Source organism: Pongo pygmaeus, chromosome 6 (assembly GCF_028885625.2).
Source record: "Pongo pygmaeus isolate AG05252 chromosome 6, NHGRI_mPonPyg2-v2.0_pri, whole genome shotgun sequence".
In the NCBI taxonomy this organism is placed as follows: Eukaryota; Metazoa; Chordata; class Mammalia; order Primates; family Hominidae; genus Pongo; species Pongo pygmaeus.
This window is the reverse complement of record NC_072379.2, coordinates 157,664,373-157,678,360: the sequence shown is the minus strand read 5'-3', so window position 1 is coordinate 157,678,360 and position 13,988 is coordinate 157,664,373. Positions and strand designations below refer to the sequence as shown.

At 50.9% G+C, this 13,988-nt stretch overlaps 1 protein-coding gene across 3 annotated transcripts in view; it reads left to right on the top strand.

Annotated features, from left to right (window-relative positions):
* Window positions 1-13,988, top strand: part of PTPRN2 (protein tyrosine phosphatase receptor type N2) — a 1,025,817-nt gene that overhangs the window by 89,855 nt on the left and 921,974 nt on the right. For 2 of the 3 annotated variants that reach the window (XM_054495209.1, XM_054495207.1), the window contains exon 2: window positions 3,712-3,762. The exons of the other annotated variant lie outside the window; for it this stretch is intronic. In XM_054495209.1, coding sequence (XP_054351184.1) covers window positions 3,712-3,762 — 51 coding nt within the window. The remainder of the gene's footprint in view (window positions 1-3,711; window positions 3,763-13,988) is intronic. 3 annotated transcript variants of the gene reach the window in all.

Sequence of the window (13,988 nt, the reverse complement as noted above, 5' to 3'; positions counted from 1 at the left end):
TGCTTGTGAATGGGCATGACTGCATGCATGTATGAGTGTGCATGCATGTGTGCACGTGCTTGTGCATGTATGTGTGCACATGCTTGTGTGTGCATGTGTGCATGTATGTGTGCACATGCTTGTGTGTGCACGTGTATATATGTGTGCACATGCTTGTGTGTGCACGTATGTATATGTGTGCACATGCTTATGTGTGCATGTGTATATATTTTGCACATGCTTGTGTGTGCATGTGTGTATATGTGTGCACATGCATGCATGACTAGATGTGCTTGTCTCTGTGCTGAAGCAGGAGGGATACCCTGTGGACACAGTGAGGAGGAACCCCTGAGCACCACAGCCCTGCTATAGGGTTCAACAGAGGAGCAATTTGAGAATTTGGGGAATGTCACACGTTTTCATGCAAAAGGGTGGATAATACATTGAAGTGAAGGAATTCCAGTTTTAAGTGTTGGGCACACAAGGTTAAGGGCCCCACAGGCCGCTGTTGGCTTTCCTTGTGGATTTAGCTTCTTGGCCTCAGAATGACATCTGGACCTTAGTGTACGCAGTCTGTGAGCCGACAGGGTACACAAGTCCAGGACGCCATTTGCCGCCACATGTGGGGTGTGGAGCCCACTTGAGGAAGGCATGTGCCCGAGGCGCCTGGGCTGGGTTGAACCAGTGTCTGCTGGAGAAAATGTCTTTTCTCTGGATGGTTTATGGTCATAATTACTATTAGTAGGTGGCTGATATTTAAAATGAAATTTGCTCTTTCATAATTTTAGAACAAATAACTTAGCAGTCAAATTAGCATATCCACTGGCTGGGTGAAATATGCATAACATTTGCAGCTCTGGTAATCATGTGAAACGCTGCTGCTGTGTTTGCCTCTCACCAAGGAGTGCTGCAGGTTTTCCACTGTCATTTCTCATCAGTCCTCTGGAGTAAGAATCAGGTTGGGCACATGCCAGTAACAGGTGGGTTTCCAAGGTCAGGATCCAAGAGATCATTTGATGCACATCTCATTCAGATCACATCTAAGTATCAGCCACGATTAAGGCAGAGACGCGAAGAAAACAGAGGCTTTCTTCCTGTTGCCTCTCCTAGCAGAGCTCCGTCATCTGCCATTTCCACGTGACAAACATGGAGTTAGAACGTGAGCTCTGTCTGCAGTGTCCCTGCATCTGCCTTCCCCCAAGGTCTCTGTTCCTCCACACTGGAGATGCACCCTAGAATCCTGAGCAGAGTCCTGTAGCTCCTGCCAGAGCCGGGACCAGGGACATTCCACGACATTGGACTAACCTCCAGCACATCTCCGGTGTGGTCACATCCTTACTGCTCCCAGCTCCTTCTCTGTGCGCCTGTGTGTGCCTGGGGAGGGAGGGGCCCTCACAGCTGAGGCTCTCCCTCTGGGAGGCAGTGAGGGGAGCCTGGGAAGTCACTGTGTGAGGATCTGAGAGGTCCTCTAACCTCCATGCTGACCTTTGCAAGGTAACTGCTTTTGTGGGGAGTGGTGTCTGCCTCCCCTCCTGCTGTTCAAGCACCAGGTGTGTGTCTCTCAGAACGTTCCCTGCCACACTCCTGTCGGCCGTTCACTTCCTCTGCCTGGCTCCGGCACTTGTTGAATGAAGAAATAATGCAGAGAATGCAGACCGCATGTGGGGTTAGCTGATGGGTAAATGGGATTAAAAAATGAAATGCTGGCCAGGCGAGGTGGCTCACGCCTGTAATCCCAGCACTTTGGGAGGCCAAGGCAGGTGGATCACTTGAGGTCAGGAGTTTGAGACCAGCCTGGCCAACATGGTGAAGTCCTGTCTCTACTAAAAATACAAAAATTAGTTGGGTATGGTGGCGCACGCCTGTAGTCCCAGCCACTTGGGAGGCTGAGGCAGGGGGATCGCTTGAACCTGGGAGGCAGAGGTTGCAGTGAGTCAAGATCACGCCATTGCACTCCAGCCTGGGTGATAGAGCAAGACTCCATCTCAAAAAAAAAAAAAAAGTGCTGTTTTTTATGAGATTGTTATTTCAAAACAAAACAAAACAAAAAACCCAAAAACCAAAAACAATCTCTGCTTGGATTGGAGGCTCCTGTCAATGGGTGGAGTGTCCACCAGCCTGTGACTGCTGGCAGGTGATGGTGGTGGGCACTGGGCTAGGCAGGCACTGGCTGGGCAGGCCAGGGCTGCACCTAGGCCACCTCCTGGGAGGAAGCAGACCCCAGCCAGGGGCTGCCCTGCAACTGTGGAAGGCTCGTGAAGCTGTTGTGAGAGGAGCTAAGCTGCCTCCTCCTGTGAACTCCCAGCGTTGGGTCCTGCTAGGCTCTGTGCTGCCTTAGTTCTGGAATGATGTTTAGTTTTAAAGCCTCTGCACCTGCTGGTTTAAGGCAACCCAGTGCTTCCTCTGTAAGGGTTTTAGGCCAGCTCCCTCATGAGGAAGTAGTGACTGGAAACTTTACCGTGACCCTGGGGGTGAATCCTTCAGTAATTCATAACTTTCTCCGGATTCCTCAGTTTCTTTGTTCACCCATTTGCTCCTGGGCACCTGCCCTGTGCCAGACACAGAGGGCATGGGAGGAAACAGTAGAGGGTGGAAAGAGGCATGCGTCCAGCTCCTGAACTCCAGGAGAGGGAGATACACACTCAATCCACAATCACTGCACAGTGTGGCGAGTCCTGAAACGGACGCCTGGGCAGCCCGGGGAGAGTCTGGGGCTTCCGCAGGGATCTTAGCGGATGAACAGGCGTTTGTCGGTTGGTGAAGCAGGATTGAAGGCACTATGCTTTGCAGGAATGAGTGAAAGACACTGCGTGTTCAGACCACACCCGGCCTTGGGTGAAAGACACGGCGCGTTCAGACCACACCTGGCCTTCGCTGGCGGTGCGACTCCCGCGTCGTGGCCTTGGGGCCCTCCAGGTTCTGGCGTCCTGTGTGCTCAAGCCCTCGCCGGAGCCGCTCCCTAGCGGGGTGGTGCTTTCTGGACCTATCTCTCTGTGTTTAAGACAGGCGTGGACGTGGAGCTGAACGCCAGCCTGCCCGGCCGCGGGGGATGCGTGGTTTGGGGTCGCCTGGCCTCCCAGGCACCGCGGAGCTTTTGGAGCCCCTTCCTGGGTGGGGACTGAGGCGCTGCCTCCGCTCCGCGTCTTCTCCAGGGCCTGGCCCTGCCTCGCTGGCTTTTCCTGCCCGTCTTCGTCTCCGCTGCCTCCTCTCCTCTCCCGACCCTCTCCTGCGTCTCTTGTCTGTGGCCACGGATGCCACGGTTTGCTTCCCACGCAGCCGGGCTCTCCGCGGAGCTCGTTACCTCCCTGGAAGCTTCCGCTCCCCGGGGCCCGGCAGCCTTGCTTCCGGGGACGTGGTGCATGCAGTGGGCACCGGGTCCGGGGGAGGCACCGAGCCCTGGGGAGGCCTCACGGGGAGGCCCCGGCCCCGCTGCTGCTCCCGCCGCCCGGGAATCTCCTGTGATGACGCCGGCTTGACCCTCAGCCAAGAGCTGTGGGCCTGGTCCAGGTGAGAGCTGGGCTCCGGGACTAGGCCAGGAGGCCTTGCACGTGGCCGAGTCAGGGGCGCAGCGTTCTGGCTTCAGAATAATCGGCCCCATCTCGGAAAAGCCGGGTCGGAGGAGCCTGCTTGACCGGCGGTTTCTCTGAAATTCACCAGTGGGCCAGGGCGGCAGCCTCGGGGGCACCCTCCTCCTCCCCACCAGCTGACCGCGTCTCTTCTGTTTCCCCGCAGGCTGCCTGCTCGAGGAGGGCCTCTGCGGAGCGTCTGAGGCTTGTGTGAACGGTGAGTGTGGGGTCCTGGCGGCTGCGCCCTGGTCTGCCCTTCTCCTGCCCGCCGTGCGCAGCCCCCAGTCTGGTGAGCCCCGCCGCTGGCCTGGAGCTGGGGCCGCCCAGGCGCGCTGCCGAGAGGAGGCGGATCGAGCCCCGGAGCCATGGGCTGCGGCCTCGGTGGGTGGGGGGAAGAGGTTGCCCGGGTTCTGGGCGCCCATCGCTCGCACCAACCCTTGCTTTCTGATTTTGTTTTGCTCTGTCCTTCGACAAGTTTTTCATCCTTTTCTTAAAAAGTTTTTTAAGACAGAGTCTTGCTCTGTCGCCCAGGCTGGAGTGCAGTGGGGCTATCTCCTCTCACTGCAACCTTCGCCTCCCGGGCTAAAGCGATTCTCCTGCCTCAGCCTCCTGAGTAGCTGGGATTACAGGCATGCGCCACTGCACCCAGCTAATTTTTTTTGTATTTTTAGTAGAGACAGGGTTTCACCATGTTGGCCAGGCTGGTCTTGAACTCCTTGACTTCAGGTGATCCTCCCGCCTCGGCCTCGCAAAGTGCTGAGATTACAGGCGTGAGCCACCACGCCCGGCCAGGTTTTTCGTCCTTTAAGCCACTGATTTTCCTCTCTTATCAGGCAGGTAAGAAAACACGTGCAAACGCTGCGTTTTCAGGTTGGGCTGAAAGCCCATGAGGACGGCAGTTATTATGAGATACCGCGAGCAGCAGGTCCCGCAGAGCCCCTTCCCTCCAGCTCGGTCCGAGCAGCAGGTCCCTCAGAGCCCCTTCCCTCCGGTGCGGTCAGGCAGAGGGCATCTCCCAGGGCAGAGGCCACCCGGGCCTGTCTGATGCTGGTGAACTGGGCGCTGTGCGCTCTGAACACGCAGGGGAGGGGTAAACTCCAGTATCCTCAGAAAAGCGCTGGGCGGAGCCGCCTTTCTCCAGTCAAGGGCTGCGTGTGGGCCCGGGGCGCGCTGAGCGAGGCCTTCTCTTTCCCCAGCTCCCGGCCCATCTGTCCTCAGACTGTGGGCAGGAGCGGATTTAATCCTAGCCAGGATGGCGGGGCCTGCCCAGAGAACCCTCGCACCCACTAATCTCTGCACAGACGTGGGTGCCGGCGGGGGGCTGCAGTGCCGCTCTCCTGGGGCCTTTCAAGACAGGCCTCCCCTGCACTGGCGCATGCTGGGGGAGCCCAGGTGAATGCCTCTGAGGGTCTGAAAAGCGAAACCGAGGAGCTCGTGCGCCCTGGGGTGGGACCAGCCCTGGGTTCCGGATGGAATTTTGGGGCTGGGGGCACCTCTGTGTCTGTACCTAGACAGCTTCTGGGGTCGGGAGGGGAAGCCACGCTGGAGGCGCCAAGAGGAGAGCAGGTCCTCAGTGGCCGCAGTTTCTGCTGTTGTCTCTTCTTTCGGGAGATTCCTGTGCCGAGTGTGACGAGTGGGAACCGGCAGCTCGTGGGGTGTAGTGTGGGTGGTGGGTGAGGTTCAGTTCCAGCCTAAGACACCCCGGGGCACCATGGTATCTACGCCGTGCAGCTTTAATTTGGAGGCAACGTTAAGAAAAATAGTGATATTGAAAAGCCTGCGTTGTCTGCCTGGACTCAGCAGCTTTTGACGATAATGGAAGCAGGTGTGTGTGTTTAATTTAATTGGAGCCGTAAGTAGCCCCAGCAGAATAAAAGCCGAGGCTGTCTCCCCGGCTCCTTGACAAAGGCCGGCCTGGGTGTCCGACTGTGATCATTCTCAGACATTTTTCTCCCCAACCTTGACTTGCCTCCCAGACATAGAGTCGTCTCAACATCATATCCAGATAATGACTGTGGATTCTTTGGAAGAGAAAAAGCAATTTAAATGTAAATACACATATTCAGGCCTTGATTTATGGAAACACACGATATTTGATTTTTTTTTTTTTATGATGCACTGAAGGTCTAGGAAACAGCGAAGCCAGTGGTGCCCAGTCTTAGAAAACTGCGCTTTGCGAGGCTGACGGGGAGCGATAGGAGAAGTGGTTCCTGCGCTGCTGGCTCAGATTTATGGTTGCCATGGTGACTGGTTTAGCCCGAGGCTGGCGGGCCAGAGGTGCAGCAGCCTAGGGTGCGGTGGGGGGCGGCTGCGAGTCCGGAACATTCTGTCACCAGCCGCAGGGTCTCTTTCTCTCCCTCTGGCTCGATCACTCTCTTTCCCCCTCTTTTCTTAAGGTATATGTAGGAATATATAATCTTACCAAGCTTGGATATGTTTTTTAAAAGCCCAACAGAGCTTGTTAATAAAAAGAAAGTCAAAAGATAAACATACCACCTCATACCCATTAGGATGGCTAGTATTAAAAAACCCCTGAAAATCGGTGTTGGTGAGAATGTGGAGAAATTGAACACTTGCGCGCTGCTGATGGGAATGTAAAATGGTGTCATTGCTGAGGGAAACAGTATGGTGGTTTCCTAAAAAATTAAAAATAGAGTTTTTAATTTGCCTCAGCAACCCCACTTCTGGGTACGTACCGCATAACACAGGAAGCAGAGACTTGAAGAGCTGTTTGCACACCCATATTCATAGCAGTTAATGCACAACAGCCAAAGGTGAAAGCAGCCCAGTGTCCACTGATGGGCGAATGGATAAGTGAAACGTGGTCCATCCACATGATGGAATAGTACGCAGCCTTGAAGAGGAAGGGAGTGCTGACACTCGCTGCAACATGGAGGGACCTTGAGGCTGTTATGCTGAGTGAAATAAGCCAGTCACAAAAGGACAAATACTGAATGATTCCATGCATGTGACATACTAAAGATAGTCAAGTTCATAGAGACAGAAGGTAGAGTGATGGCGCCAGGGGCTGGGGGACAGTTGGGGTGTCAGTGTTTAATTGGTGGAGTTTCAGTTTGGGACGATGGAAAAGTTCTGGGAATAGATGGTGGTGATGACTGATCAACAGTGTGAATGTAATTAACGCCACTGAACTGTACACTTAAAAATGGCTAAGATGGTAAATTTTAATGTGACATATATTTTACCACAATATGCAACTGAAACTATGAAATTGCAGCCTCCACACATGCTCGTTTAATGTAATCGAATGCTTCAGCCGTAAGGGTTTTAGGCCAGCTCCCTCAGGAGGAAGTAGCGATTGGAAACTTTAAAGTGACCCTGGGGGTCAATCCCTTGGTAATTCATAACTCTGGAGTAACTTTGGTTATTATAGAAAAAAACTGTAAGGGTTCTGGAAGAGAAAGCTTAAGATAAAGCAATCACATAATCCTGGAACAGCTTGTAGAAAAGAGAGTTTAGATGCTGTTACATGGACATCCTAAATATGAGGAAAACAGGTTTCAAAGAATTTTTAAAGCGGATTTGATTTCATGATTGATAACTTTAAATGGGACACATCCAAACACAGGTGGTATGTCCTAAACATTCTAAAGGTATAATAATCAACTACTCCACAATAGAAAAAAGGAAAACAAATCTATGAAGATTAAAATAGATCACGCTTATGTTGGGAAGTGAGCTGGTCGCTTTCACGCCCTGCTGGTGGGAGCATGGCCCGACGTGATCGTGATGGACGCTGACTGGCCAGCACGTTCATGCCACATAAGCGAGGTGGCCCGTGACCTGCAATCTGATGTGTGAGAATATGCCCCAAGAAAATAATCCATTACCCAAAATACTAAAGAAAACTTGAAGCACAAAGTTGCTCTCTGCAGTGGTGTTTGTATTAATTTTAAAACAGTAGACAAATCGTTAATATTAAACAAAGGAGAATGCTTCTTTAAAGCTATGTTATGGTCACATGATTCAAATGTTAAGCAGACATTAAAAGAGAAGTGTTCAAAAAGTTGTTAATAACGTCGGAAAATGCAGATGGGAGAAAGTAAATGAAAAACTCAGGATCCAAAACTGAGCGTCTAATACGATGACAGCCGTGCGAAAATGTGGATAGCAGAAAAAGCTAAAAGAAATACACCAGACTGTGAATAGTGGCTCTCTCTGGGTGGTGACTTTTATTTTCTTCATATTTATCTGGTTTTCCAGTTTTTCACGTGAGCATGTTCCTGCTAAAAGAAGAGAGATGGGAAGGAGGCATATGAAGGAACCACCACTCCCTTTGAGCTCAGAAAGGAGGAGAGGCCTGTGCAGGAGTGGCCAGAGAGGGGTGGCTGAGCAGGAGGGGCGCAGCGAGGGGTGGCTGAGCAGGAGGGGCGCAGAGGGGTGGCCGAACTTCTAAGAGTGCGTCAGGACGACCACACCATAGCTCTGGAGCCCAGGGGCAGAAACCCCGGACGTCCAGGAGGGCAAGAGGAGCAAGTCGTGCTCTCTGCTTGGAGGGAGGTGGAAGAATGGTGACAGGTCAGGGAGGGATGGCTCAGCTACACACCTGTCGGCTCCGTGTCTCGTGGCTCAAGGCTGAATTATGCTGTGATGACCCACAAGCCCTGCACTCGGTGGCCCAGGTGACATGGGCCTGCGGGCCGTTGCAGGGTGTCTGCCTTCCCTCCGCAGATGCCCTCCCGGGACGCTGGCAGCCGGGGCCACAGCAACAGCGGCTGGGAGGGGTGCCCTTAGGCTCGCGGCTCACTCCGCCGGCCATGCTGATGGTGGGGGGGCTCCTCCTGCAGCCGACTCCCCGTGGCGGGGTCACAGCCGCAGCCTTCATGTCTCCAACTGCAACTTGTTCTATTCCAAGCCCTTTCTCCACTGAAGAGGGCAGAAAACCACCAGGAACCGAGGACGTCTGTGATGGTGGAGTGTTGTTCGGCCGTGGAAAAGGAGGAAGGAAGCACCGGCACACTGACGCGGAGGAACCTGCGAAACGCCGTGCTCTGAGGAAGAAACCGAGTCACAAAAATCACGGGGGGCATGATTTCATTTATACAAAATGTCCAGGAGGCCAGGGACGGAGGCTCACGCCTGTAATCCCAGCACTTCAGTAGGCCGAGGCAGGCGGATCACTTGAGATCAGGAGTTCACGGCAAGCCTGGCCAACATGGTGAAACCCCGTCTCCACTAAAAATACAAAAACTAGCTGGGCGTGGTGGCGCATGCCTGTAATCCCAGCTACTCTGGAGGCTGAGGCAGGAGAATCGCTTGAACCCGGGAGGTGGAGGTTACGGTGAGCCGAGTTCGCACCATTGCACTCCAGTCTGAGCAACAGAGTGAGACTCTGTCTCTAAATAAATAGATAAGTAAATAAATAAAAAATAAATAAGTCCAGGAGAGGCAAGTCGGTAGAGACAGAAAGTAGGTTGTGGCTGCGTAGGGCTGGGGAAAGTGTTGGGGGCATGGGAACTGATGGCGGAGGGGCAGGTTCCCTTTGGTGGTACTGAGAGGCTCTGTGGTGGACGGTGAGGTGGTCACGGAACTCTGAACATTCAGAAAACCGTTGGCTCCTACACCTTTTTTAAAGACAAGCACTTGTTCTGTTGCCGAGGTTGGCATGCAGTGGTGCAATCCTAGCCTACTGCAGCCTTGAACTCCTAGTCTCAAGTAATCCTCTCACCTCAGCCTCCCTAGTAGCTGGGACTACAAGCACACACCATCATGCCTGGCTATTTAAAAAAAAATTTTTTTTTGCAGAGATGGAGTCTCCCTATGTTTTCCAGGCTAGTCTTGAACTCGTGACCTCGAGTGGTCCTCCCACCTTGGCCTCCCGAAGTGCTGGGATTACAGGCATGAGCCACTGCGCCCGGCCATCTCCTATACTTTAAAAGGCTGAGTTATATGGTATATGAATTATGTTTCAATAAAGCTGTTGTTTAAAAAAAGAAAAAAGAACTGAGGGTACAGTTAGGCAAGGAGGTTAGCATAGTGAAAGATATAGCCAGAGAATTGCATTTCTTTAATAAGGGGTTACTTACCTGACCCCAGACAGATGGGCTTCCTCCCAGGACATTCAACCCAACACAAAACAAGATGGTTGAAAATGCTGGCTCCACCATCTGGGCACAAAGCAGAACAATAAGCTCGTCTCTCTCAGATTTGGGAGTTTTTCCAGCAAACAATCACCTCCCAGTGCAACTTAGGTACTAAAAGCACTAGGGTTGTCCCCAAAGTAGAAGACTTTAGAATATTCAAATCCAGAGTGTCTCCCTAATTCTTTGAAGCTATGTGATTAACCCCATTTGGATTTTCGGCCACAGCAAGCAGCTAGGGCCATCAGTGGGAAATTATTTATTGAGAGAGTGAGTGAGTGGATACAAGAATAAATGAATCATCCTTTAATAGCACAAGAGACACCCCCATAGCCCTCAAATAAAAAGTTTATATACCACAGTGGGGAAAAAGTAATTTCTCACCCCTCTCCAGGTTCATGGCTGAGACTTGTAACAAAAGACAGATTAATAAGAGAAAACCCTACCCACTTATTTAATACTGGTTTTCTATGTCACATGGGAGCCTTCAGAAATGAAGACCCAGGAAACAGGGAAGCCTGTTTTTATGGACAGTTGTGCAGAAGTGTGATTGGAGGGCAAAGGGCGTGCTCTGATGTCATAGGCTGAAGGGCTCAGCAAGGTCTGTCCAGAGTCTTCTAGCTGCTTCTGTGTCTTCAGAGATAAGGACATTCCCCTCTGGGCATAGGGAGGCCCCTCTGGAATGAGGGTTTTATGACCTGCCTCCAAGGAGAAGGGGCCGGGGGAATTCTGGTTTCTGTGGTCTGCTTCTGCCGTTTTCTCGAGGGCCACCCTGCCATATTTTGAGGTAGTGTGTTCTGAATCCAGTCTATATAAACATTGCATATCAATTCCCAAAAGTGTGCTTCAGAAATTGCCCAAGAAAAGCTAGTGAATGGGCTCATTTGTGAATATCAAAAAAACCACTGATTTAGCATCTACAGGCAGACCTCAGAGATATTGTGGGTTCAATTCCGGGCCACTGCAATAAAGCAAATATGACAATAAAGTGAGTCACACAGATTTTCTAGTTTTCCAGCGCATATAAAAGTTACATTTTACTAGACTGTGGTCTGTTAAGTGTGTAATAGCACTATGTCTAAAAAACAATGTACAGGCCTTCATTAAAAATGTTATTGCTAAAAATGCTAATGATCACCTGAGCGTTCAGCGAGTTGGAAGCTTCCTGCGGGTGGAGGGTCTTGCCGCAGTGTTCATGGCTGATTGATCAGGGCCGTGGTTGCTTGAAGGTTGGGGCAACTGTGGTAATTTCTTAAAATAAGACAAATAAAATGGACTGCATCAGTTGACTCTTCCTTCATGAAAGATTTCTTTGCAGCATGCAATGCTGTTTGGTAGCATTTTACCCACAGTAGAACTTTTTTCAAAATTAGAATCAATCCTTTCAAATCCTGCCACTGCCTTGTCAAATAAGTTGATGTGATATTCTGAATCCTTTGTTGTGATTTTCACAATGCTCATAGCATCTTCACCAGGAGTAGATTCCATCTCCAGAAACCACTTTCTTTCCTCATCCCTAAGAAGCAGCTCCTCACCTGTTAAAGTTTTATCATGAGAGTGTGGCAATTTGGTCACATCTTCAGGCAGCTCTGCTAATTCTAGTTCCCTTGCTGTTCCCACCACATCTGCAGTTCCTTCCTCTACTGAAGTCCCAAATCCCTGAAAGTCATGCAGGAGGGTTGGATCAACCTCTTCCAAACTCCTGTGAATGTTGCTATTTTGACCTCTCTCCATGAGTCACAAGTGTTCTCAATGGCATCTAGAACGGTGAATTTTTTCCAGGAGGTTTTCAATTTACTTTACCCAGATCAGTCAGAGGAATCACTATCTATGGCAACTGTCTTCTTACAAAGTGTGTTTCTAAAATATAAGTCTTGGCTGGGTGCAGTGGCTCATGACTGTAATCCCAGCACTTTGGGAGGCTGAGACAGGTGGATCACGAGGTCAGGAATTCAAGACCAGCCTGGCCAAGATGGTGAAACCCTGTCTGTACTAAAAATACAAAAGTTAGCTGGGCATGGTGGCAGGTGCCTGTAATCCCAGCTATGCGGGAGTCTGAGGCAAGGAATTGCTTGAACCTGGGAGGCGGAGGTTGCAGTGAGCCGAGATCGCACCACTGCACTCCAGCTTGGGTGACAGAGCAAGACTCCATCTCAAAATATTTATATATATGTCTTGAAATGGAAATTATTGTTTGATCCCTGGGCTGCAGAATGGACGAGGTGTCAGCAGGCATGGAAACAACACCCACCTCCTTGTACAGCTGCATCACAGCCCTTGGGTGACTGGTGCACTGCTAATGAGTAGCTGTATATTGAAAGGAATCTTTTTTGAGCAGTAGGTCTCAATAGTGGTCTTAAAATATTCAGTAAACCATGCTGTAAACAGATGTGCTGTCATCCAGCTTTGTTCCAGTGATAGAGCACAGGCAGTCATAGATTTAGCATGATTCTTAAGGGCCCTCGGATGAACACGCATTGGCTTGGACTTAAAGTCCTCAGCTGCATTAGCTCCTCACAAGAGAGCCAGCTTGTGCTTTGAAGCTTTGAAGTCAGGCGCTATCTTCTCTCTAGCTATGGAAGTCCTAGATGGCATCTTCTTCAATGTAAGGCTGTTTCATCTACATTGAAAATCTGTTGTTAGAGCAGCCACCTTCATCACTGATCTCAGCCAGATCTTCTGGAGAGCTTGCTGCAGCTTCTCCATCAGCACTTGCTGCCACACCTTACACTGTTATGTTATGGAGATGACTCCTTTCCTTCAACCTCATGAACCAACCTCTGCGAGCTTCAGAGTTTTCTTCTGCAGCTTCCTCACTTCTCTCAGCCTTCATGGAATTGAAGAGTGAGGGCCTTGCTCTGGATTAGGCTCTGGCTTAAGGGAATATTGTGGCTGGCTTGGTCTATCCAGACCACTCAGACTTTCTCCATATGAGCAGTAAGGCTGTTTCACTTTCTCATTTTCTGGAGTAGCACTTTTAATTTTCTCCAAGAACTTTTCCTTTGCATACACAACTTGGCTAACTGTTTTACATGAGAGGCCTCATTTTTGGCCTATGCTTGGCTTTCGGCATGGCTTCCTCACTAAGTTTAATCATTTCTAGCTTCTGATTTAAAGTGAGAGAGGTGCAGTTCTTTCTTTCACATGAACACTTAGAGGCCACTGTAGGGTTGCTAATTAGCCTAATTTCAATATTGTTGTGTCTCAGGGAATAGGGAGGCCGGAGGAGAGGGAGAGAGATGGGAGAATGGCTGGTCAGTTACGCAGTCAGAACACACACAGCATTTATCAGTTACGCTCACTGTCTTCTATGGGCACGGTTCATGGTGCCCCAAAACAATGACAATAACACCAAAGATCACGGATCACAGCTCAGGGATCCAACACTGTGGAGATTACCAAAATGTAGCACAGAGACAGGCGATGAGCACGTGCTGCTGGGAAAATGGTGCCGATGGACTCCTCCACAGGGTTGCCACAAGCCTTCAGGGTGAGATGCAACCCCCGCGACGTGGAACAAAGCTGGAACGTGCTCCTAGGAAGGTCATGCTCCTCAGACTCTTTATTTAGGTTTGATCAAGCAGTGAATTCAATTTGTGCTGCAGAAACAGTTGCCAGACCCTACCTTCTTGGAATCTAGAATCCCAGTTGGGAAATTCTTGCCAAGTAGAGAACCAGCAGTTCATTTGTTGCATGGTGCTGCAGTCATTACCCAAACAGCAGTTGATCTCCAGAGCAGGAGCCCCTGCTCCCACAGCAGCGAGGATGACGACCACTGTGCCGCAGAGCTGGCTTGTGCCCGCCATCCCATAGTACCCTGTGAGCTCTCTGAGAATCACCCTTCGGGTGCTGGAGTGTCCGGCGATGCAAGGCTCATTCCGCCCACCCCCACAGGCAGCAGCCAGGACCTGGTCTCTCCGCCGTGTGGCCTCGGCATTTCCAGGCTCTCTGAGTGGTTTGTGATTCACAGAGCGTAGATCTCTCAGTTGCTACCTCATCTGTTTTTCAAACCCATTGTGCTTTTCCGCAGCCTCCCAGGTGTCAAAAGTTATTATTCTATTTTTTTTCCAGTTCCATAAAACAGAACAGCTCTGCGTATCAGAGTTGCTGCCGCACTCTGGGTGTCCCCCAGATCACAGCAGGAGCTGGCAGACCCAGCCTGTGATTGCTAATCATGAAAATGGAGAGGAAAAAAAGTTCTGAGCTCGTCCAACGGAAGCGTTCACTTTGCTTCCTTCAGACCTCAAGAAGGCTTTAGTCAGGAAAGAAGAGCAGAGGAGAGAGGGAGGGAGGCTGTCGGCGAGTGGGTCACCCTTCGGGAGCTCCAGGCCTCTTTGCAGCA